The sequence below is a fragment of the Lineus longissimus genome, chromosome 10, assembly GCF_910592395.1.
Source record: "Lineus longissimus chromosome 10, tnLinLong1.2, whole genome shotgun sequence".
Taxonomy (NCBI): domain Eukaryota; kingdom Metazoa; phylum Nemertea; class Pilidiophora; order Heteronemertea; family Lineidae; genus Lineus; species Lineus longissimus.
In genome coordinates, this window is record NC_088317.1 from 17,566,930 (window position 1) to 17,591,390 (window position 24,461).

The 24,461-nt window shown below is 42.9% G+C and overlaps 1 protein-coding gene across 2 annotated transcripts; it reads right to left on the reverse strand.

The window, feature by feature from the left end:
* Positions 1-959: 959 nt before the first annotated feature.
* Positions 960-24,319, reverse strand: LOC135494268 (collagen alpha-2(IV) chain-like). 2 transcript variants are annotated; one of them, XM_064782174.1, is made up of 31 exons: positions 24,077-24,319; positions 21,132-21,191; positions 20,816-20,950; positions 20,344-20,388; positions 18,848-19,069; positions 18,201-18,341; positions 17,811-17,966; positions 17,458-17,520; positions 16,965-17,117; positions 16,310-16,667; positions 15,670-15,915; positions 15,267-15,364; positions 14,652-14,852; positions 14,006-14,174; positions 13,486-13,596; positions 12,722-12,933; positions 12,324-12,477; positions 11,969-12,082; positions 11,455-11,715; positions 10,904-11,065; positions 10,174-10,359; positions 9,428-9,561; positions 8,752-9,112; positions 8,224-8,543; positions 7,681-7,816; positions 7,236-7,373; positions 6,641-6,848; positions 6,246-6,358; positions 5,743-5,948; positions 5,228-5,314; positions 960-3,435 (listed from the first exon to the last, which is right to left on the reverse strand). In XM_064782174.1, exons 1-31 carry the CDS (start codon positions 24,167-24,169, stop codon positions 3,145-3,147), a joined length of 5,334 nt encoding a protein of 1,777 aa, XP_064638244.1. In that variant the 5' UTR covers positions 24,170-24,319; the 3' UTR covers positions 960-3,144. The 2 variants fall into 2 exon arrangements, with proteins under 2 accessions (XP_064638244.1, XP_064638243.1); XM_064782173.1 differs by lacking the exon at positions 5,228-5,314 and adding an exon at positions 5,383-5,469.
* Between the last annotated feature and the right edge of the window lie 142 nt (positions 24,320-24,461).

Below are 24,461 nucleotides of genomic sequence, written 5' to 3' on the forward strand. Positions count from 1 at the left end.
CTCCACCGCCACCCCTCGACAGAAGGTAAAACTAAATTGTCGGCCAGGTATCCTGTTGGTTCGCTCCCTGATCTTTTCGCCCCCAGTCGTTTCGCTCCAAATCGAAGTCGTTTTGGAGATGACTGTAACATGTGGTCTTCAAAAAGCGGCTTTTTCAAATGAGGGAGATTGAACATGAAAGGTGCAATTCTTGATATTTGGATGTATTGATTGAGACAATAAAGAAAGCATTATGTTGATGGGACATTACGTCTTCCTTTATTTCGAGATGTCCTCCATGTATTATTTAAAGGACAGGTTCATTCGTCAAGTTGTTTGCGGTCTGTACTAGTCACAATTTCAGGGTTTCTCGCCCGAAGGAAACGGGTCACGCATGCCTTCGACTGGACACCAGTTTCCCCGTAGTCTGTCACGTGCAGTGACCAATCAGCGCCACCCGTGGGGCCTGGTGATCGGAGGCTTGATTGTGACAAGCGGCACAACCGTCTTCAATGAAGGATCAAGTACATTCGATACCTTATTTTTTTTACATTTTCAGACTCAGACTTTCAGACTATCACACCTATCAGTATCATGATGCTGTCATAGTCAGGCACTCAATCAGAGCTAGAGGCAGACAGCGCAGTAGCCTACCTAACCTGAGGCTGAGACCGAGTGGGCGTGGTTGCATGGATGAAGATTGAAAAGTAGCCTACAATGCCTGGACGGAGGGATTCCACAGCAACATGTTTTTGTTACCTTGGGTCATCATGCATGCATGTCACAAATAAGGAAGAATTGTACTTTCGAATCAGAACGTTTGGGCGAAATGTTAGGATGAAATATTTCCCCTAAATCGGGTATATTACTTTTGCCTCGCTGTCCCAAGAGACTTCTTTTATGATGACGGGCAAAAATTATCTGTACAGGCGTGACATTTGGTCTTATACACAAATCAACAAGTAAACAACGGTTTTTGGAAATATCATTTATTTGTTATACTGCACTGAAAAAGTTAATTTCACCAACTAATTTATCACTACTGTGTTGGGTAGGATTTGAGAGAATACAACACCATGCACAATGCACATCTAATCCATATGGCAATGCAAATGTTGAACAAATTTATACCAGTTTGTAAGATTGGATTCATGTTCAAAAACAAGAATGTCACCAGCAGTATACTAGAAGTTCACTCAAAGGAACCAGATAATAGACTATTTATTACGACAGTACAAATATTCAATACATGGAGTTGTTTTTCCTATAAGATATCAATATTATGCTTTTACATTTCTATCTCGATATTTCGCTAAAGATTCACACTTTTTGCCCAATATCTAGATATCTGAGATGATTAGACACTAGCCAACATCCTCTGCTGGTATTTACAGCATTACCCATTAACCCCTTAGCCCAGTCCCCCACAAACACCTTACCCCTCAAAAATTGATCGGACACAATATTTGTGACCCTCCAGTAAAAAAACAATCACAAGTTTACGACCATTTAACAGGGGGAGCAAGTCTTCTCCTCATTTCACAAAAAGTGACCTCAGTTTGGGGAGAAAAAATTCAAAAGTCACACATTCTGGTTGAAATGTACAGTTAGTACAATTTTCAGTCCTTTTTCTCATAATTTTGTCAATTTCTTGCAATATATGATAGGTCTGGCTATAGAGGGTCACATCTGAATATAAGCATGCATGCAAATTTCAATAACAATACATGTAAATTTCAACTAATTCTTGCATAGTCAATTAAAAATGGTAATTCAATCAATGTTTAAATAGCCTAATGGTATATGCACATACACATATATTTGCATTATTTGACTGTATAATATGAGTGACAGATTCCAGTGGTCAGTTCAATGTAATGACAAGAGACCAGGGCTACCATTACAATAAACCAGTCACTGAAATCGACAAGCGCAACTACTTTTCTAAGCACTCTCTAAGGGCCCTATACATATTTACATAATTAGTGATACATTATAATTTTAGGCCAAGCTAGAACTTTCTCGTCCATACATCAGACTGAGCAAGTGTGTGTAAAGTTATGATGATCTTTATACATACATGGTCTTAAACATAATGGTATTCGAAAGAGAAAGGACAATTGGAAAATGTCATCTTAATTTTGCTTGTTCAAATACAGTGAAATCTGAACAAAATAATTTTGATCCAAAAGCATGCCAACTACAATTTTTTCTTGAGGCCTTAAATTTCTCGAGTATTACCAGGGACTTGATTGGCAGTGATTGCTGATTGACAAAGTTATTTGAATCATGGCTAATTAACATTGATTAATTAACCTCATTAATCTTGATTATCACCACTTGATTAACTCTCATGCCAACTTGACAAACCACAAAATGCGAAAAAAAACAACACTGGATAATGTTTTGAACAAAAATTGGCATTTTACAGAATCTGCCAATTCGCAAAGCACGTGCTACCTTCTAAAGAATGATATTTTCAAATTTTGCTTTTTCGAGCTCGAAATGGGTGAAGACTTATGACTACACATTTGGTATCTTTTCTAAGGATGTTTGTATGTTAAGGTTAAAATATGAAAATTCATGCTATAAAATGCCTCATTCTTCAAGAAATGTGCCTCCATAAGTCTGCCCCAGTTTCTTTAGAAGGTGAGGTAAGATGGTACAATGACAGCCTCTGTGGGCATTGAGGTGTACTCTTTTCAACACTGTAGAGGCTATAACTGTACCCCTTTACCTTATTCGGTGACATAGCTGACAATACTGGCCTTAGTTTTTATTGCAATCACTTGTGTGTCCGATTTCATGAGTATTTACTTCAGTTTTAGCACCAATGATCAGCAATCTTAACAAAATATTCTTAAGTACCTATAACCAGTTTCATATCAAGCTGACAGCTTAACCAGTGCAAAGACATGTTACAATACACTGGCCAACCATAGCAAACTGAAACTGAAACCAGCTTTTTCTAACTCGAACTTATTCATAGATGACTTAAGTGAGAAAAGTTCTTAGCCACCTATCAATCCAGAGTTGACTTCATATTTCTTAAGTCAAATCATATGTGGAATCCAAATATCTAATTTCATTGTTACTGAAGTGAATCCAGAATCCACAATCCAACCAAAGTCACATTTTACACCCAGCTAGAAGCAGACGACACACTTAGTGTTTTGCACTTGTGAATTCAAAAGCTGGTTGGCTGCTATTTCGCATGCAGACTTGACATCTGCTTATTCTCTGCGTCAAACTGCCTGCTTTGAGCGTCTCGGGCTGTGGGCGTGTAAATTGAGAATATCTGTCTATCGTGGCCAACCAGAAGCTGTAAGTTGTTGCGTAATAGTTGCACGTTCCGTGGCCATGGCACTCGATGAACGGAGACGGTCGGAAATCTTCCAAGCAGCTTCCAGGAGATTGCAGCGACTGTCCTGTGGCCTCGGCTCCGGCCCCTGTGTGCTGTGAAAATGAAGAATCAAAGAATAAATGTTCATTCAAACAGTTTTGAGACAGATTGGGACGTTTGGATTGTCCTTAATAGAAACGTGTCTGTTGTGGAGCAAACTGTCCAGGAGTGATTCTCATCTGGGAAGAAGCAGTCCCGAGACTGACAGACTGATCGTCGGCAAGTGACACATAACAATATCTTGCATAAATAATATCCAGTGGAGCTCTTCCTGACAATTCCCTGTAGACACCCACTGGACAACCATCAAAAGGTTGTATGGCTAACTCTAACCAAAACCTCTCCTTGAAGTATTAGTCAGGGATTCTGCAATAAAGCTGAAATTCGGGTCAGACTGAACATGGACAAGCTTGTGTAACTTCCAAGTCCTTTTTATGAACGCACATGTACCCAATAGCAAGGGTGCTACAGACAGCTAGTGGTGTGTCAACCATACTTATAAAGTGTCGCTCTTACGGACATGCGTACAGAGTGCTCCCTGATGGTGAAACCTATCATCACAGGTGCGGTGAGAAGATATATACATCTGTGTAGATTTAGCCGATTAGTGTCTCTTTCAAAGACATGCATACCGATGGCTACCAAGTGCAGTGCTGTCCCTTGCATACACATCAAGGCTATAAGTATAGAGATCCTTCACTGGAAATCATTCTACCACTACATCTCAAAATCTCCAGTTACCCAACAGTTCAACACTTAGATGATGACTTGAAAATGTTATGACAGTTCAGACATTGTTTCAATTCCACTTTTCGTATTCTGACGACCAAATATGGATGGCTGATTCTTCTTCTTTGATGAAATCTTGTGACAATAATGAAGAACCTCCCTGTATACGTCAGGGAAGTGAGTCAGCATTGTAAGCACTTGCAAAGTTCAGATTTCATTGGCCCCAAAGCCGAGTTGTGCTAGCGGTCCAAACCAATACTGGTCGACTTGGTATGAAATCATGCTAGTTCAAGACTTCATTGCCACTGGTGGCAGAATCGTGCTAGCAGTCCAATACAACGCTGGCCTTTTTGGTATGAAATCAACACTTTCAAGAGATTTTCACAGCGACAACACCTTATCAACAGTAGTCAAAAGTCTCTTCTTAGTTTAGATTTCACTTTCTTGTGAGAGTTACATGTATGAATAATTTCTACATTCTTCTCAAAATAATCACGTTTTAGATGGGGTAAACAGTAATTGCTCGAATAAAAGCAGCAGAAAGCACAGCTAAACATTGTCGTAAAAGCAAAGCTCATAATTCAAATATTGGATAGTAGTATAGTACGCACTGTAAATGTAAATACTGCCAAATTTCTGTGAGCATTTTATTTAACATAAAAGTTTGGGGAAAAAAAATTAATTGAAAGAAGAAAGAAAATGCTAAGTTTACCAAAATACAAATTGCGAAAATTAGCGAATTGCAAAAATCAAGAGGCACACGAAGATTTGGCAGTTTACAGTTACATAATGAAGAATGACTCATAGAACCCATTATGGACAGATACACCATTACTCTCCATAATGGGTAAGGCAAGAGTTTTTATCGTTTGGTTCTCAATGACCCAGTTGACCAGGTTATGAGGGCAGGGGAATACAATGAAGTAAGATTAACATCTTTTGAGGGGGATATGACCAAATGTTCATGTCGGATCACTGGAGTACCAAACATTAAAAAAGTCTTGCCTAACGATAGTTTATGATAGTGTCTGCTTTTCTAGCTCTAGGTCTACTTAGCGATGTTAGCAGCGGTATCATAACTATGATGTCATTCACAATGTTCGATATGAACCTTACCATCACCCAGCTATAGCCAATCCAGAGGCCTCGCCAACCAGAAGGACACTTCGGGATTATCATAGTCTGGCTGTGGACAGCCACTACCTAGACACCCGAGAGAAAATACATGTTAGTGGGCCATTAGATATTGTACGTCACCTATGGGGACTTACCATAATGAAAGTGTAGCCGATCCACATTCCTTTCCAGCCCTTGGGGCATTCTGGGACCATCATTGTTTGGCTGTGGACAGCCATGACCTGAGCAAAATTGACGAAAACGGTGAAAATTACGATATTTGCAAATTTAGAAATGGAAAGCATGCAGTATGTCCCAGTGACATTCGAAGATGAGCTTATGAGTCATTAACGGTATTAAGTCTAAATCGCTGTAATCAACTTTACCAATCAAGACAGCACCAAATACAAAGCTCTCCAGTTTAATCATGAAGGAACCTGAAAACGGAAGCCAATTTTTCAGTGTATTTCAGTTTTCACATCTGTCATTCAGAGATGAAGTAATCATTCTCAAACCTGTGCTGGTGATTCACAGACGCTGCATCGACTGATGTATTTCTGTAGAGGCGCCCCCTGGATAGGATTCATCATTGGCGTCATTGGTTCGGGTGTCGACAGCCAGTAGCTGTAATCGTTCCTACTGGCGACATTACAGACGTTGTTCAGATTGCAGAACATAAACGGCATTGTGCTGAACCTCTGCAGACAAGAGCCGGCAGTACCTGCGGGAAGAAAATAAAGACGACATTGATCAGCAGTGCTAAGTGGGAGTTGCTTGCCATAATTGGCGTGAAATGGAAACTACATCGATATCGTGTATGGATTTATACCCATACAATTAACTCAAAGAGAAATGCTTAAGTATTAGAACATCAGACAGTATAAAGTTTGTTGTCGGCGACATTAGGCTCCTGATAAGCTTCCAGGACCAAAAGCAAGCTCACCGCCATGTGGATAATACATGTACCAGTAATGAATGTTGGGTAAAGTATGCCCCTCTACCCGTTTATGAGACTCACCCAAATCCTGTCCATGCGCACGTTCATTGCCCTGAACAAACAGTAAGGAGTAGCCATCCCACATCTTGGTCGTACCAACTGGACAATACGGTACTTCAGCCGTCTGGCTGTGCCTGCAGTGAACAACACAACTTTTGTCATCTCATATATCTTTTTAAATATAACTAGCGTTCTTAGAAAAATACAATAATTACCTTTACTTCTTCGGTCTCCAAGTCCGGCAGTTTCAAATTTCATACAATTTTTGCGTCATGATGCTCTTGACTGGAATACTGGTCTGTCTTAACAAAGTGGTGAAGCCTCTTTCAAACCATACAGAAGAACCAGGCACAAGGGTCATCAAGGAAAACAACTTTGCCTCCTCATCTTTTAAGTTGTTCTTACGATTACCTTACCTAGTCATATAGAATCCAGCAGTTCCCCTCTTTGGTCCTGCGGGTCCCACTTCACCAGGGAAACCCTTGGAACCACCTCGGCCAATACGCCCTTCAAGACCCCTCCTGCCAAATGGCCCTTCCATACCCTTGCGACCAGCAAATCCATCGCGTCCCTCTTGGCCTGGTTTGCCTTCCTCCCCTTGTCGTCCCTTCAAGCCGGCCAGCCCTGCAAAGAGATTGTTAGTTTTTTGGAACTGTTTAAAAAGAACAATGATATATCACCTGACCTACATGTATCACCTTTAAGTCAGGGTTGAAGAGTAAAATTCAAAGAAGGGTGTCATGCTCAAGTCAAATCGTGTTATTTTATGATGTGATAATTTAGCATATGAAACATGAAGGGAATCCCTGAAAAATATCTTGCATCCCATTCATGTCCTAGTTATTTTTTCTGAAAAATACTCCACCAGTGATAATCCTGTCCTAAGACTAACCAATGGTAAAAGTTTCAGTCAAATCGCTGATGCACACCTTATCACTTTTTGCATGGTCTATGGACAGACACTTAACCGTTGATGAATGCTATGTAATTAGCGTCATTTCAACAACTTACCTGGCAAGCCGCTGAATCCCCGAGCCCCCTTCTGTCCGACGAAGCCTTCATCTCCTAGGTCTCCAGTCTCTCCAGCCTTGAGGGGACCAAGGGGTGGCTGTCCAGGATCACCACGCTCGCCCTTCCGACCTTGAACGCCTGGAACAGAAAGTTACATTGAATCACCCAGATGACAGGATGAGTTTGACCCGGTGGCCTTGAAAAGTAGCTCAAATAAAAAAGTTGATATCTAGTAAGGTGTCCTTGTTAGACGCACTCACCAATGTTAATAGTTTGAAGGTGATACAGCAATTATTTCAGGACTTGTAGAACTTTAAATGGTAGTTTTGGCCCCCTTTTGACCAAGTTCAGAGTCAGTTCGGACTGAAATTTGGCCTTTGTCGAGGTGTACTTGCTATGATTGCTTGTATGCAGTGTGCTTTACTGAAGGGGTTAAACTTCTCACCTTGGAAACCAGCAAGACCTGGGCGTCCAGGAAACCCATCTTCACCGTTCAGACCTCTCAGGCCATCCAATCCAGGAAGGCCTATCTCTCCGTCCATACCAATCATACCACGGAGACCTGGTAGCCCGGAATCACCCTGAAATTACGGAAATAACAAGTTCAGCTAAACAACTATTGCAGACCGCCATAACTTTGGCAGGCGTTTTATTTTTGTGGGTTTTGTGAAAATTGGGTAGCTTACTGCATTACTTTTATCAACTCATGTGTGTCCTACTAGAAGATATTGGCTACTCCTACAGGAGGTGATTCCAGCGCATTGCGGCATCTAATCTTGGTCTTTGGAAAGTGGCCTTGAGGTTGGCCCACTCAGGGCGTTTTCAGTCCCGATGCTTGGTAGTGACTTCCCACCTCGGTCAAGTATCTTTCAACTCAGTTCCTCTTTAGCAAGTCTACTTATTTCTCATGGGGTGCATTCCACAGGTAATATTTCATTATGTTTCCAGGATCTTATTCCCGATTTCATAGCCTGGCCCCAAAACTTACAGGCAAGCCTCTGAATCCGGGTAGACCAGTGAATCCTTTTGGTCCAATAGGACCATCAAACCCAGCATCTCCTTTAGGTCCTTGAAACCCAGGGAATCCAGGCTGACCCTTCTGACCCCTTGGTCCCTCAGGGCCTGCTGGTCCATCGTCTCCATTAAAAGCAGGGCGGCCCTTCACGCCCTTGAAGCCAGCTGCGGTCTCTCCAACCTGACCCTTCAAGCCGGGAAAACCTGGGTCACCAGTAAGTCCCTTGCGTCCGGGCAGGCCATCCCGTCCATCGCGACCGGGGAGGCCAGGCTGACCCTTATCACCGGGGACACCTGCAAGATAGATAGATAGGTAGATAGACAGATGCAAAAATATCATAAGAAGGCAAGAAGTTTCAACTGTCTCTTTTGCTTGTGATCATCTCAGCAGTAACCTTGGCAAATATCCTATTTCATCAAGTGCCCTGCAGTTGATTTGAACTTGCATCCAAGAGGTTCTGAGCCCAATCAACCATCACTACACCACCACACTTAAACCTACCTGGAAGAGGCTGGAATTGTCGCTCTGGGCGACCACCTGGTTCTCCTTCTTCTCCCTTGCGTCCATCCAATCCGACGCGTCCTGGACGTCCAATCACACCTGGCTCACCACTCGGTCCCTTCTCTGCTGGCAACCCATTTAATCCGTCGACACCAGGTGGCCCAGGGAGACCATCCTCTCCATTGGCACCAATCCGACCAAAATCGCCCCTCAAACCGAATTTTCCAACCTCGCCTCGTTGGCCGTCAAGGCCTGTATCGCCACGAAAGCCCTTCATTCCCTTGAGGCCTACCCTTCCTGGGAGGCCATCAAAGGCCCTGATAGCTGGTAAACCTTTAGGACCTGAGAAACCAGCAGGACCCTGCAGGGAAATATTGTAAGTGATTATTATGATAGTCAATGGGACTGTAGCAGGGGCTGGAAAATATCAAGCATCTAACAAAGAAAGCATAGACAAAACTCGAGTTGCCCTTGTCATCCTTTTCAGCGTTGATCTAAGACCTGGGACTTCTTCTTCAAACAAAGCGACTTTTCTGAATTGTTATCAAGCAGAACTGGACCATTTACAAGTTTTTACAAGCTGTGACTCTTGACACAGGCTATATTTTAAATAGGTCTTCTTCATGCGGACTGCTATTTACAACACTTTGGAAAACCAAATGGCAGGAGTACTTACCTTTGGTCCTTTTGGTCCAAATAGCCCATTCAGACCTGGATCACCTCCCTCTCCCTTATTACCAGGCAGCCCATCGCGACCATCACGTCCAGTAACTGCATCTTTACCACGATCACCTTTCGCACCATCTTGGCCTACAAATGTTGAAAAACAAAACGTGATAAACAATCCATTTCAACACCCAGTGGGTAGCAAGAAATGGTGGCTAATTCAAAGTCCGACAACATCAAGAAACTGGAGAGAGAACTGGACACTGCCACCTTTCTACGAAAACATGGCCTATGTGATTCTGCCATCTGTGAATGTGGTTCCTCGGCACAGAGGTCGGAACACACCCTGAAAGAATTTCCTCTAATTACCAACCAATTGGAGGCCTAGCCGGAGTCCACATCTCTCCAAGAAAAGCTATGGGGAACAGAGGCATCTTACTGCCACGTTCTTGAGGACCAACGGTGTAGAAGTTTGACCATTCAAACACCAAGAAGAAGAAACAATCAATTGCAATGTCTATGAGCTGCTTTCAGAGTTTCTTTCGCTGTGTTTCTGCCGCTCTGCATGAGTTTTTGATTTAAAGTCTAATATTAATGGAAGAGTTCCAGGCATGGTTGTTCAAAACAAACGGGCCCAGAAAAACATTTGACTCCAATCTGTCTCATTGACAGAATTAAGAAGTTGATGCTGTTGTTGAATGTTAGAGCATTAAAACAAATGCCCTATAAATGCTCACATTATTACAAACAACTTACCTGGTTTTCCCATCATTCCTACGTCTCCCTTTTTGCCGGAAAGCCCAGGGCTGCCGTTTGGTCCTAGGGGTCCAGGGAAGCCCTTTGGCCCGTCATCGCCAGGGAGGCCATCCCCTAGGTCACCTCGGAATCCCTTGAGGCCTCGGACTCCATCGAGACCTGGTCTGCCAGGCAAGCCATCAAGACCTGAAATTTAGACAAGGGTACTGAACTGGCTATGGCATCAAAAGAAGAAAGGCCGGTTTCCAAGTCAAAGGATGATAGCTAAAGTTAGTAAGCAACCAAAGAAGAATGCCCCTACCTAACCTGACAGCAGAATGTCCATTAATCAACATTAGAAGTAAGCCATTCCGCTTAAAATTTGCTATCCATGGTCATGTGGATGTATTATAATGCTGTTTAGCCATTTTGACATGCAGACAAAACTTGAGAGGCCAGGTTTATTTCTTCTTCAGCATTCAGAGTTTTGTAACAACCCTATCTAAGGTCATGGGCTGCAACAGAATTGCCACTTTACTTCAGGTCTTTGGTGGTTCTCCTTTGCTTTGTCTTCAGTGACACTGGCTGCTGTGAAAAGTCCTGTTTTCTTTTCATCAAGGGACAGTCCAGTAGAATGTGCTCTGGTGTTCGGTCACCAAGTCAACATTTGCAAGAAGCAGCTGGAAAGAGCCCCAGTGGCCAGGGTAATGAAAATGGGCTATGGTCCTACCTAAACTACAAAACAACTAACCTGGTCTGCCATCTTCTCCCTTCTTCCCTTGAGCACTTGGTGGGGATGGATCTCCCTTGGCACCCTTCCCACCAGGGAAGCCATCCTCTCCTCTGGGACCTCGCCGGCCGTCGAAACCATTACGTCCTGGGTTCCCATCTAGTCCCTTCTCTCCAATAAGACCTGCAGAAATCGTAAAAAGATGAAACTTAATATCCCGATTGTCTAATGGTTAAGGCGTTTGCTTCGTGAATGGAAAGTCAAAGGTTTTAGCCTTGGTAGCTCTTCTGATGCAAGCGGTTGGTTAGCAGCCACCTAGGTGCCACGCTAGGTGCCTGGCCTTAGAGATAGATGTTTGGACTGGATGACACAGCCAAGCCTTTTTTCAGAAGTATAGAGTTCTGATTAATCTGAGTTTATTCATCAAATTAGTTGCATTAATTCATGTCATGGCAGGCTTATATCAGCACACCTTTAACTTTAACACCTTGACAAAAAAAAAATTCATTGTTTCCAAAATTGAGATGAGTAAGTGAATGAGAAATATTGCGCATAAAAGTTATTTTCCTAACCTTTCCTTCCAGGGAGTCCAGAGTTTCCATCCCGTCCAGGGTTACCATCGGGCCCAGGTTTAGCCATCACCCCATCCAAACCCTTTCGACCTGGTCCACCAGCGAGTCCGGCGTCACCATGGCGGCCCGGCAGTCCATCACGGCCGGCAGGCCCGTCAAGGCCACGGCGACCACCAAGGCCATCATCACCAGGAGCACCTTTCAGGCCGTTCAAGCCAGGGAGGCCGCGCACACCATGTTCACCAGGGAAGCCAGATTGACCTGAAATAAATAATTTTCTTCATTCATAGAAAAGTTTTTTTGGAAATGCAAAATCTGAGATTTCCGATTTTTTTTTGCACAAACCTGGATCCTGCTGGAAATTTTCTACTCGGACCAAGATTCCGCGGGATTTTTTCTACTAAGACCATGATCTCAACTAGATTTTCGCTACATTTTGTCAGATAACAGATGAAGATCCAAGTGAGATATTTTTATCAGATCATCTGTGTTATACCAAAAAGCAAATAATTACCTGGTCTGCCATTTGCTCCAGTTTCTCCTTTAAGCCCGTCGGCCCCAGGTCCACCCGTGCCCTGATCTCCTTTTGGTCCTTTGCGACCCTCGAGTCCTGGGAAGCCATCATTACCTATCAATGAAAGAATTGGGTTAGGTAAGGTTCCTCTTTTGACCTGAAAACGTTGATGTAGATTGAAGCATGGAGGTATTATTAAGATACCTCCATGATTGAAGCACTTCTTCAATCTTTAGCTTGATAGGTTAGCACTTTTGACCCAAAACTGAGATGTAGAACAAAGAACTTTATAAAAAATTAAAAGTCTTGGAATTCGGCAGTTTACAGTAGCAACTTTCAAGGTAATAAAACTTACCCCTTTGTCCTTTGGGCCCTCTGTCCCCTGGGGGGCGTTGCTTGCCATCGGGGCCAGGCAGACCAGGGATACCTCTCATACCCTGTGGGCCAATATCGCCCGATTCACCAGCTCTGCCAGGAATTAATGCTTCGCCAGGGGGTCCAATTTCTCCCTGTAAGGAACATAAAAACAAAAGATTAACAAAAGATTTACTTCAGTTTAAAAGCTCTTGTGTGTGCAGTGTCCCAATGTTATTAAATATCTATCTATTAAACTAATAATAAGTTGGATTTTCACACCAATGAACCAACTTGTAAAAGCATGTTCGAAAATGATGAAAAAGACTGTTGGGTCGGAGTCTTAACCTCTCTGATAATTACACAGCCGATGCAACAAATATATCCACAAACTCCTACCTTCTCTCCATCTAAACCTCTCAAACCATCAACGCCAGATGGACCTTTGAACCCAGGTAATCCAGGCAGGCCTCGCTCACCAGGGAATCCAGGCAATCCCTTGAGTCCTGGTAGGCCATCGACAGACAATCCAGGCGGCCCTTGGTTGCCTTTCAAACCTTCTGGGCCAACTAGACCGGGGAAACCTCGCCTACCCTCATCGCCAGGGTCACCTGTGGAGAAAGGCAGACGCACAATAATCAACCATAACTTACAATGGATAACTCGCCGACCCAATCAGATGCCAGTCCAGGATTCAGCAAAATAGGCTGCTTCACTCTCAAAATCCTGGTCAATTTCAACGATTTGTTCAAACTTACAACATTTCAAGGTCAATTTCAAAGATACTTGTCAAATAAGACATGGCATGTGGCTACTACTGCATCCATTGGATCTACCCCTGCAATCTTTCATAAGACTAATACCGAAAAAAATCATCCTTCCACAACAGGCCTTTGTGTGGTTCCTAAAACAAACTTAATCTCTGCTAAAATCGTCCCGTTGGTTGAGATATCATGGCCAATACATCAAATGGGTATCACCCTACTGTCCCATCGTCACATCATACAGTAAATTTGAACAGATTGCGTTGACCAAGCATCTCCCATGATCCAATACAGTGTGAGCCCACAATGCACCTTCACATTACAAGATACAAAATTCAAAACACCGAATTAATCAATCAGCTACAAGGCTGTCTTTTTGCAAGAGTTCTCTAAACTTACCTTTCAACCCCGGCAATCCATTTAGGCCTCGTCGACCATCAGTTCCAGGAAAACCCCGATCTCCTCGCATCCGTTCCATGACGCCCGCTGGCGCAGGGTCACCTTGTACCCCTGGGGCGAGAGAAATAAGGAGATAATCGTCTTTGAAACAATAGCAAATCCCTTCAATGTTACATGTAACCTAATTCCTCTTCTCGAAGAGAACAGCCCAAAGTCCAAGCTACAAGCATTCAGAATGCATTAAAGGGTGACTAATGTAAGGAGCCATGGAGGTGAGATTAAGTTACATGAAGTCCCCAATAGGTGCTCTCCTATCACACAGTACATCATAACTATTCAGGCTTGTATGAGGAATATAACCATTGCTGAGTTAACCTGACCCACGCCGGTGGTATTCTAGAAACTCCTAAGATTTATCAAAGAAAGCTTTTCCCACCAAAGGGTTTTAACTGGGCCATTCATAACTAATTTTTAACCTGGTAAGCCTCTCTAGATAGGTTTTCTTTAAAATTCCACATACCCTTTGAACCATTTTGTCCATCAAATCCTGGTAAACCATTGTCACCGTCCTCACCAGTGGGGCCATTCCTGCCAGGGAAACTCTCACCCGGTTGTCCCTTTGAACCCTCAGGTCCAACGGGACCAGGCAGGCCATTCAGGCCATCGACACCAGTGTCACCACGACTTCCCTGGAGATAAAAACATCATGTCATCAAGAAAAAGTCTATAGCTATAATGACATAACAATTTCATTTTCAGAAACCAAGTAAACAAAATTCATTCCAGTCCTTCTTCTGCATCTTATTCCAGTTTGTGCATAGGGACCTGATTTTCACTCTGGTTGGTTGCTTCCAACCTCAGTTGTTAGGGTTTAGTTTGGAGTCTCCTGGATGTCTTGCCATCCAAGGCTCACGTGCAATTTCCTCCAAGTCAGACTGCCCGCTGGCCAAGGCTGAGAAGGCCAGTTTCTCAAAGATTCAACTCCTATAGCACAGTATTACGACCAACATGGTTTTGATTCCGTCATGTTGGAATAAGATATCAGTTGGCAGGGATCTCGTATGAATGAGTTGTTGTAATGTCAGACAGTCTCCTGGCTGGATTTTTCACCCTGACCCTGATCCAATTGACCTTACTTTTGGCAATTATTGTGAATGCTACTTTACCTTATCGCCAGCAAGTCCTGGCAGGCCATCCAGACCAGACCTGCCAGCCCTTCCAGGGAGACCAGGCAAGCCAGGCCGCCCAGGAGTACCCTTGTCTCCCTGCTCTCCATACACCCCCTTCACCTGCGGGGGGTAAATCAGTTCACCAGGGTCTCCTTTACCTCCCTTATCTCCAAGCACGCCAGGGGTGCCGACAGGACCCTAGAATTAAAGGCAATGATTCACAATCACTAAGATTTACAGTCGAACCTCTCTATTAAGGACATCCTTTGGACTGACAAATAATGCCTCAGGGAGGTGTTCTGATAACAGAGGTCCAGTGGAAAAGGAACGATCCATCTGAGACCAAACCTACATGTTCTGTCCCTAAAATATAGACACTAATCCTCCTCCAAGGTGGATAAGCAGTATGTGTGCCACTATGGCTACACACCAATTTGGGTTATAGGCCAAGTGTGGAGCACATTTGTAGGATGAAGCAATGTAGGGTTAAGTGCCTTGCACTAAGGTACAAAGACAAAACAGCGGTGATCCATCCAAGAGTTGAGTCCACAACCTGCTTATTGTGAGCCCTGCACGGACCTGAGCCCCAATACCAAGTAAAGGTTAACTCACAGAAATGCCGGTAAGACCTTTGTCTCCTAGGTCTCCTCGAAGACCTTGTGGGCCTGGTAAGCCATCTAAACCTGGGTCTCCTTGTCTGCCCTTCAAACCTGAAAAAGTTGGTATTCATAACAAAATTGTCACAACTCCCCAATACTTACTTACTAACTTACTTAGCCTGCGTATTAGGCATCCATTCAAGAAAAAAAACGTTCTCAAACATTTCTTTTCGTAACATTTCTTGTATACGTTTCAGGGTGGTTGGTCCTGCGTACATCCCCAACATTAAGGACATTCAAGGGATTCATGTTTAAAAGGCCTCGTGAATCTCTGATGATTGCGAGATTAACATATATGTAAGGTACAGAAGTGGTTGAAATTAGCCACTGCATTTTTCATCTCCAACAATACATACCACCAAGTCCTTCTTGTCCATCATCACCCTTGGTGCCAGGAACACCATCTGGGCAGAAACCACAATCATCACCCTTGAGGCCGTCCCGCCCGTCCAAACCAGGCAAGCCGCTCCTACCAGGTTCTCCACTCTCTCCAGGCGGTCCGCGGCCACCAGGATCACCTACTGGGCCGATCTTGTCCTCGCCTTCAACCTCCTCGCCCGGTAATCCAGGGTCACCAGTGTTACCCCTCTGACCGTCCAGACCTAAAAGAAGGAGAAAAGATGGCTCGCTAAGTCTGAAAAATCAGGATAAGCGAGAAGTTGCTTCGATTTTCTCAAACATGAGAACTGTGACAAACAAACATCAGTAATGTGAGTTGATATCTACTGGCAATCATAGAGTAACTGCACAATGTAAACTGACTAATTTCTGTAAATCGAACCCGACGCTGTAAGTACGTTGCCCGTATGTATATTGGTAATAACGTTTCCCAATAGGTGGCCAGTGTGGAGCCAATAAAGTCTTCGGTTTGATTCAGTATTGTAATGTTAGAGTCACACATTGGCTGCTCAGACCACTTTGTCACGAGATGCCACAGGTACATTTAGTTTGAGAGTTGTATGTAGTTGATGCGGAAACAAATTGATATACACTCACCAGATAAACCATCAATGCCGCGACGTCCATCCAAACCAGATGGTCCAACAATATCATCTCCAGCAGCACCCTTCTCTCCGACTCCACCGTCTGGGCCTGGTCTCCCGGGCAACCCAACTCGGCCTTCCTCCCCTGGGAGTCCAGCGGTGCCCCGCATTCCCTTCATGGAGAAACCACGTGCTCCCTTCTCTCCGTCAAGACCGCGGTAACCAGGCTCACCCGGTTCACCTATCAAGCCACTCGAGCCAGGCAGGCCATCGCGTCCTTTCTCACCGGACAGGCCGGGTAGGCCTGGGATACCTGGTAAACCTATTGGCCCTGGTTTGCCTTGTTTGCCTGATCCTGGTCCTGGTGGCCCCTGAAAGATTTGAAAATAACGAGAATAACTTTTCAGGGTCGAATGTGACAAGCCAAGTTTTTTGCGGGCGTTTTACGGGATCAATTCATGAAAATAAAATTCACGAAAAGATATTTTTCTAATGCAAATAATGAAAGAAATTGCCTAGCATGCCAAATCTACAATCATGAAAATTCGTTTTTCATGAAAGTTCTGTTCAAATATCGGAGTAACACACATGAGAAGGAAGGTATTTGGCAGTGAAATTGTTGTAGCTTAATTGTAAATTGTTAGCTACTGATGTCTTTCTAAACTTACCGCATTACCACGTGGCCCCTGGCGACCATCGTAACCAGGGAATCCCCTCGCTCCTTTTGGGCCCTTCTGTCCAGTGTCACCATCAGAACCAGATGGACCCTTATCACCCTTCGGTCCGAACCTTCCAGGAGGTCCTTGCTTTCCCCTCTTGCCCTGAAGCAGGAAGTTGACAAATATCAATAAAATATATTGTTGAATCGAAACGCTGTGATGCAGTTTCACATTTCTGCAAATAAAACTTGGCCTTTGATAAATTATACAAGTCGGTGATGATTATCATGATCCAAATTTTAGATTTCAAAACTTGTCTTGATAAAATAAAATCCATTTTTGGCCACGTCAGAAAAAGCAATTGAAACTTCGAATTCACTCTGAAATCCACTGGAAATATTAGGCACACAGTTGGGCAATGAGGTTTTTCTTTATCCAGGATCCAATTGAAAATCTTTGCTCACAGTTTTTGCAATAAAGCGTGTATGTTTCAATTACTTACCCGTCGTCCCTCCGGTCCAGATTCGCCAGACATACCCTTGTCACCTCGCCTTCCATCGATGCCCTGAATCAGGAAAACTAACCAATTATATATGGAGTCTGACACCAATAGAATGGCCAAATGGTTTTACTGAGCTTTCAAGCCGATTGACGCGGCAAATTGCATAAATCACTGGAAATGATAAATGTAAACTTAATTGACAAATAAAATTATTGAGGGTCATGATGGTATAGATTATCTTCACCAGGACTATTTCTTGGGCTTTTCGCGCAGAGGTGTGCACTGAGTGGTAGCCCTCTCAGGGGGGGGGATCCGCACCTGCTGACTGGTTGACAGCAACCACCATGACTTACATTAACACCAGGCAGGCCAGGCAGACCTTGAATACCCTTGTCTCCTCTGTCTCCGTCTGGGCCTTTTGGGCCTGGTGGGCCTTGGAGGACGTCCTTGGCTTGTTCTGAGCTGAGGGCACCTGGAGGCCCATCTGGTCCAACTTCACCGGCTTCTCCCTGAATTGGACAAGAAAAACATGATTTGGAATGGAACTAGGCGAAGGATAATGCTCAAACTGCTCTGACTAAAAGAAGAGATCATTGGACAGATTTTATGCCTGTGACAAAACACAGACAACAGAAAAGTAGGTCGATGTTTTTTACGTGTTAGATGCTTTAGAGCCAACATTTCAAAGAGAATTACCTCAAAATGATACGGGACGGATCTGGGGTTAAATTGATGTCTTTTACCTTTTCTCCCTTTGGTCCCTCTAAGTTGTCTCCCATGGTACCCTTGGGTCCAACAGGACCCTCGGGGCCAGGCAGCCCTTCTCTTCCATATACCCCCTGCATTCCCTTCTCCCCGGAATCTCCTGGCAGACCGTCAAAACCCTGTAGAAAAACAATTAATATCAGGATGAAGTATGTTCAAAAGTGACATGGATTGACGTACATGGGCCGAAAAAACCAGCTTTCAGTTTCCAAGGGGATGAAAAAAGTCCAACTATTTTTTTCACTTGTTTTTTTTCTGCTCAAAATGAAGAAACATCATCAGCCCCAAAAAGTTTTTGACTTTGAAAATTTTTCAAAATTTTGAACTTAAAAAAAAATTCAACCCTGGAAGATGAAAAAATGTCTAAGTCCAAATATTTTTTTCACTTTTGCCTACAATCCAAGATGGCCACCAAAATCAAAAATGGCTGCCAAATGACCTAAGTGGAGTAGGCAAGTCCAGCATGAGGACCAAATATACCATTGTATATCATTATGTAATGCACCAGCAAACAGCTTCAAAATGAGTTTTCTTCACCCTTGATCAGGACATCTCCCTTGTTGTCTTATTCAGAATGAATCAAGCCGTGACCCTAAATAGGACTTGGTGAAACAATCAGACTTACCGGAAATCCAGGCCGTCCTTTTTCACCACGCTCTCCTTTGAGTCCTACACCCCTACTGACGATCTCACCGGGGTCTCCCTTCAGTCCCCTCCTACCATTGCGTCCTTGCGTCCCATCAGGTCCAGGGACACCGGGCAGACCTCGGAGGCCGTCTTGACCTTTCGTGCCGTTGCAACCATCGAAGCCTTGAGGTCCTTTTGGTCCTTCCAAGCCATCTAAGCCCTATTGAGAAGAAATTGGATACACTTAAGCTCACACCACTTCATATTGTATCGCTAGTTGAGAATCAGTACTCTCAACTGATCACTGTCAAAGTCATCAGTAACATTCTTCTCTATGCACAATTCAGAAACATTCGGTTCAAGTGAATGTTCAGTTTTAACAATACCATCAGAAAAAGTCAGTCCTGCTGGAAGCCATATCTCATGCCAACGCTGTTCCTTTAAAATTATAGCATGCACTTCACCCACTGCGAAAGGGTTAAGGAAAACCACTCCTGTTTCTTTTAAGTTTTTTAGGTTCTCTTGCCATTTTAGGTGGTCGAAAGTATTGTGGAAGGAACAGATCACCTTTGAAAAATATTCCGATACTCTAATTGGTATTTTGACGGATTTTCAGGAATAAAAAAGTTAAGATTTACAAAAACCACTCTTAGACACCCAATTAAATATTTTATCAATTTCATGAAAACAATTGTGCTCAGTTACGGTGGTCAAGTACTGCTGTGACATACTGTCTGAGTGTAGCCAGGATGTTCTTCAACATGGAAGGAAATAACACAGTGACCTTACAACGTCTGCTCATTATGATTAAGATGCACCACTTCCACAGAGCTTCGTTTATTTGGTACGTGGGAAACTCGAGATTTCATAGTTGGTTACAGAATTTGTCACTAGGGTGAATCAGTATTGCTTGAAAATTATGGATGTCGCAACCTGAAGTTATCTGCTAAAGTGTGATAATATGATGGGTACATGGGAATTCGAGATTTCATAGGTTGGTGCCTAAAGATATCACCAGGGGGCATAGGAGATATGTCATGTCAAACTTGTGATATGCAAAATATAAGTGATACACTTCCTAATAATCAAAACTATGAAATTCCAGAAAACCGGAACTCATTTGTTAAAGGGAGTTTTAAGATTATTTTCACACCCGTTATCCATAATCTCAAACCAAAGTCTAATGTGCCAAAGATTTAAGGATTAAACGCCCTTCACTTAGACCAAGTGGTGCCATGCGTGGTCGTTAAATCATCAGCAAATATTTGTCCACGCGCAATCTCGAGATAGAGTCAAAAGATAAGAAACACGACTCCCCTTCGCCCAATTTCTGGCCACAACGGGTTATCATATTAACCCATTCAGTGCAGAGTGCTCATATGAGCCTGACTTTGCCATCAACCACTTGCTACAGTCCTTCATCACAGTACCTCCCCTTCAGTTGGGTGGTGTATTGTGATGATGTCATCACAGTACCTCCTCTTTGGGACTTACCGGAACTCCAGGGACTCCAGTGAAACCTGGCGGACCTTGCTGACCCTGCAAAGATAAATCACCCGTTAAGTTATAAGATAGAAGACAACTAACTTACTTGGTCCTCCTTGTGCCTGCAGGGCACATAAGGCTTCAATCTTCAGTCCCCACGCTGTCCGGTTGGCAGTCTGTCTGTGGATGTTTCCCCAGGTCAGACCAAGCTGACTCATCTTCTTTTCTACTGTTCGGCCTCGGCCTCAGACGGCCTCGATTCCTTTTCCCATCAGCTGTCCGATGGAGTGCTGTCTTCGGGAGTGTGGTTGGGGGCATTCGACACAACTCCAGCGTCAAAAGACAAAGCGGCAAAATTCAAGGCTGCAATCAACTTGTCAAAACTGCCTTTGAGAGGAGTTACCAAGCTTACAAGTTTGCTACCTCATTGAGGATTGAAATAAAAAAATATCTGTAACATTTGTTTTTGAAGACCACCTACCCTGATCCCTTTGTGTCCTCTTCGGCCGTACTCTCCAAGTTTTCCCTTGGGCCCTTGTACGCCATATTGCCCTTCTGGACCTGGGAACCCGGGTAGACCAGGGGGTCCCTGCAGACCCGTGATACCTTGTACGCCCTAAAAACAAGAAAATACAATATTTTGTTGATCGAAATAGCAAAATAACAACAACATGTGTCATATCCCATCAACTTTAGATCGGGTTGCAATACTGCTGCAATATTTGATACTGTACTGTAACCCTTCATATTTTTGTGCTCCTTTTTTGCAGTTTCCCTCTTAGTATGACAGAACTTACCGGTTGTCCCTTATGTCCCTTACAGTCACATCGCTTCGGACCCTTGCATCCTTTACACGCCTGAAAATAGAGACAGGAATAAAAGATGTCAACAATATCAAAAAGAGACAAAAATGATGGAATTTATTCCATGAGGGCACTAGCGCAGTCAAGGCGTGTGACAAAAATTACTTTTTCTCTCTTACTGCCCTGGCTCAAAACTAGATGGTTAATAAGAAGTGGCACGAAATCTGTCTAGGCCTAAACAGGAAACGGGTGACAAATTCGTGGGCGGGCAAGAATCTTTGTCCCCGGACTGCTGTCTGTGAGTGCCTTCCTCAAACACGTCAACAAAACATCTTTCTCAGCGATAAGAAAAGTGGAAATACATGTTTAGGCACCTTATTGTATGAATGAGCATAGAAATATGGATTTCAAAGGGTCTTTGTTGATTGTCTGGGACATGAGGTGAAATTCGTCCATTAGAGGTGACATCTTGAACTTTCTGATGCAAAGAGCAAATCTCTGCATAAAAAGCTGTGATTTTTTGGTTGCAAAGTGACATGAGAAACATGAATAGCTATTGCTGAATATCTTAGCACTGCGGTTCACGTGGAGTGTGGATGGGAAGTTAAAATCTGATGGGTCAGCTATGTCCTTTCAGTATCATGTTAGTGACCAATTTTTCAGTAGCGAAAGGATTGAATAGACTTATGTATGTTTCTATCGGTGAACTTGGAGCCAAAAATATACCCAGTCCAAGCTGTTGATAACGTGAAATGGTACAACTGGACAATTTTGGAACTCTCTCAAAACTACACATACAGTTATCAATTAATGAGCTACCTAAGGGTTAATTCCAAGGCACGGTATCCTAAGTGTTCAGTGTTGGGGGTCAAGATTTCAAGTAGGTTATGCACCTCAGCTGAACACTTATTCAAGTGCAAGACCAGTGGAGACAAGATAGGGAATCATGGGTCAAGTGGACATCAATGCCACTGTGATCCGTCCATCCAAAGAAACGAAATATTTCCTAAATTATTACTAACAAATGGTAAATTACGGCATATCGAATATCAAAGACTAATAGGTCTGGACACAATTTGTTATGATGACATATTTTGTACTATTCTGATATTGTTACACTTTGAAGATGACCCCTGTCCAATGTTGACAAATAATGTGACATTGTATGTAAATATAATAGGCCTAATAATTAGCCTGAACATGCATAAGTGGCACAATGGGGTATACTTTGAATGGACCTTTTATCGGAGAGGTTCTCAAGGGTTCTCAACGATCACCCCTTGCCCACGTCTGCCTATAATGTAACATTGTAAAGGCCAGTTACATAGACTAATTGTTATATGCCACTTAAATGATGACATCAAAATTAGTTTGAAAGTAACAAAAAAAATTACAAAAATATAAAATATCAGGATGTTAATAACTCTAATTTTACTCTTTAGAAGAACATTTTATTCTCCTGGACAAGATTCATGAACAGAAAGGGTTAAGTCTGTAAAAGTGCATCGATTAAATCCTGAAAGCTGGGATGCACAAAAGAAGAAGGAAAAAACATCAAAGACAACAATGAAGTGGTACACATAGGCCTAGGTGAAGGCACCGGTCTTTGCACCATGTCTGGATACAGAAAAAATGACCCACTAACTTTAAATAGGCTAGCAAACCACACAAAAGAAATTTCTTTGTAATTTCACAGCGAGCATCTTGCCTGACAATTTACCATTTTAAAATTGTAAAATAGACGGCCATTAACATTCTGATGTAGGTTTGGTTCTCCACGATTTTTATTGAAGTTATTAACACACTCCCTTTAATTATCAGTTTCTCCACCTTGACCCTAAACTTTTGGACTCTACCCGACCCACACTTTTAGCAGACACCTCTGTTATCCGGACCCCTCTATTGAGGACACTTTCTTAACTGACCTCAACTAGCTCAACTGACCACAAACCCATGATGCCTTTCTTGCTGCAATTGAATCGGGCCTACAAAGGTCCGCTTTAGAATTCAAAGAGCCACCCAGTACCAGGGGGTAAATATTTAGACACATAGTCACCTGCAGATTCAGTGACTTAACAGAATGAAGGCCTACATAGGACAAGGTAAAAGAAGCTTTTTTCAGATAAAAATCTCACAAATTGTATTCCTTGATATTCAAAGACACAATTTCATGCAAATAGTGAACTTATATCCGTCACCTCATTTTGATTCTAGAAGTATTTCACAGTTACATAAGAGATGTCACATAGTTTCAATAAGTATAGTAGGTGACTATGATAATATCAAACCCAAATCATGTAATGTAAAGAAATTTAATTATTATGATGACAATATGTGCCATAGTCAAATCCCTGATAAAAACTATCTAAAATTAACACCCTTGGATAACACACATGATATAAGGATCACATTTCTATTCATATCTGTCTTATCATGTGCCAAGGAATGAATACTGATAAGAAACTACATTCACTTGATACCACAGCTTATGATTGTAGTTCTTCTATCCACCAGATGGCGGCGCCACTCACTAGGCCAAGAAACGGAAAAACGCATCGGCTTGGCCTATGCCCCAGTTGAGATCTTAGTGAATTAGCCCTTATACACGTAAACTATTGAAGAAAGTGTACGTATGATACATGAAATCAGGGTACCAAGAACTGAACTAACTAATAGAAACGAGAAAGTGAAGAATAATTTTGTCTGAAGAGGAGATATTCTGTACTTTTCACGAGGCACTTTAGAATTACGCGCAAATCTTGACGAGCTCTTGTCAAAAGTTACCAGGCGGGTGGTAGCGATTCAATTAGAAAAACCGAGCCAACTTTTCGGTTTCTTGAAAACGGTTTTTAAAACTGTTCTGGGCATGAAGAAATACACCAAAGAGTAGGAATCTTTAGAGATTCGAAGCAAAAGATCAGAAAATACAAGGTACTCACCGCTCCCTCCGCGCTATCCGCTAAGAAGCCAAATAGGACAACCCCGAGAATACACAGAAATAACGGCACTCGCAGGACGGAATTAAACGCCATCTTCACCTAAATCTTTGAAGAAAGTCAAAGATCTATATCTGTTACAGATTTCAGCGGTCAAGCTAGCGCATTATTCGCCACAAGACCGTTGAAATTGTCCTTTTTCCGCAGCACTGTCTCACGGACGATTTCATAAATCCACCATCTTGCTGCTAGCACATGCAACAGTCGATAGCCGACGGTATCTTGAGCGGAAGGATATGACGATATCTGTCACTCAAAAACAATGAAGTTGTTTTCCACTATAGAAGCGTCCACAATCTTTAGAAAACAATATTTTACAAAAGTGTAT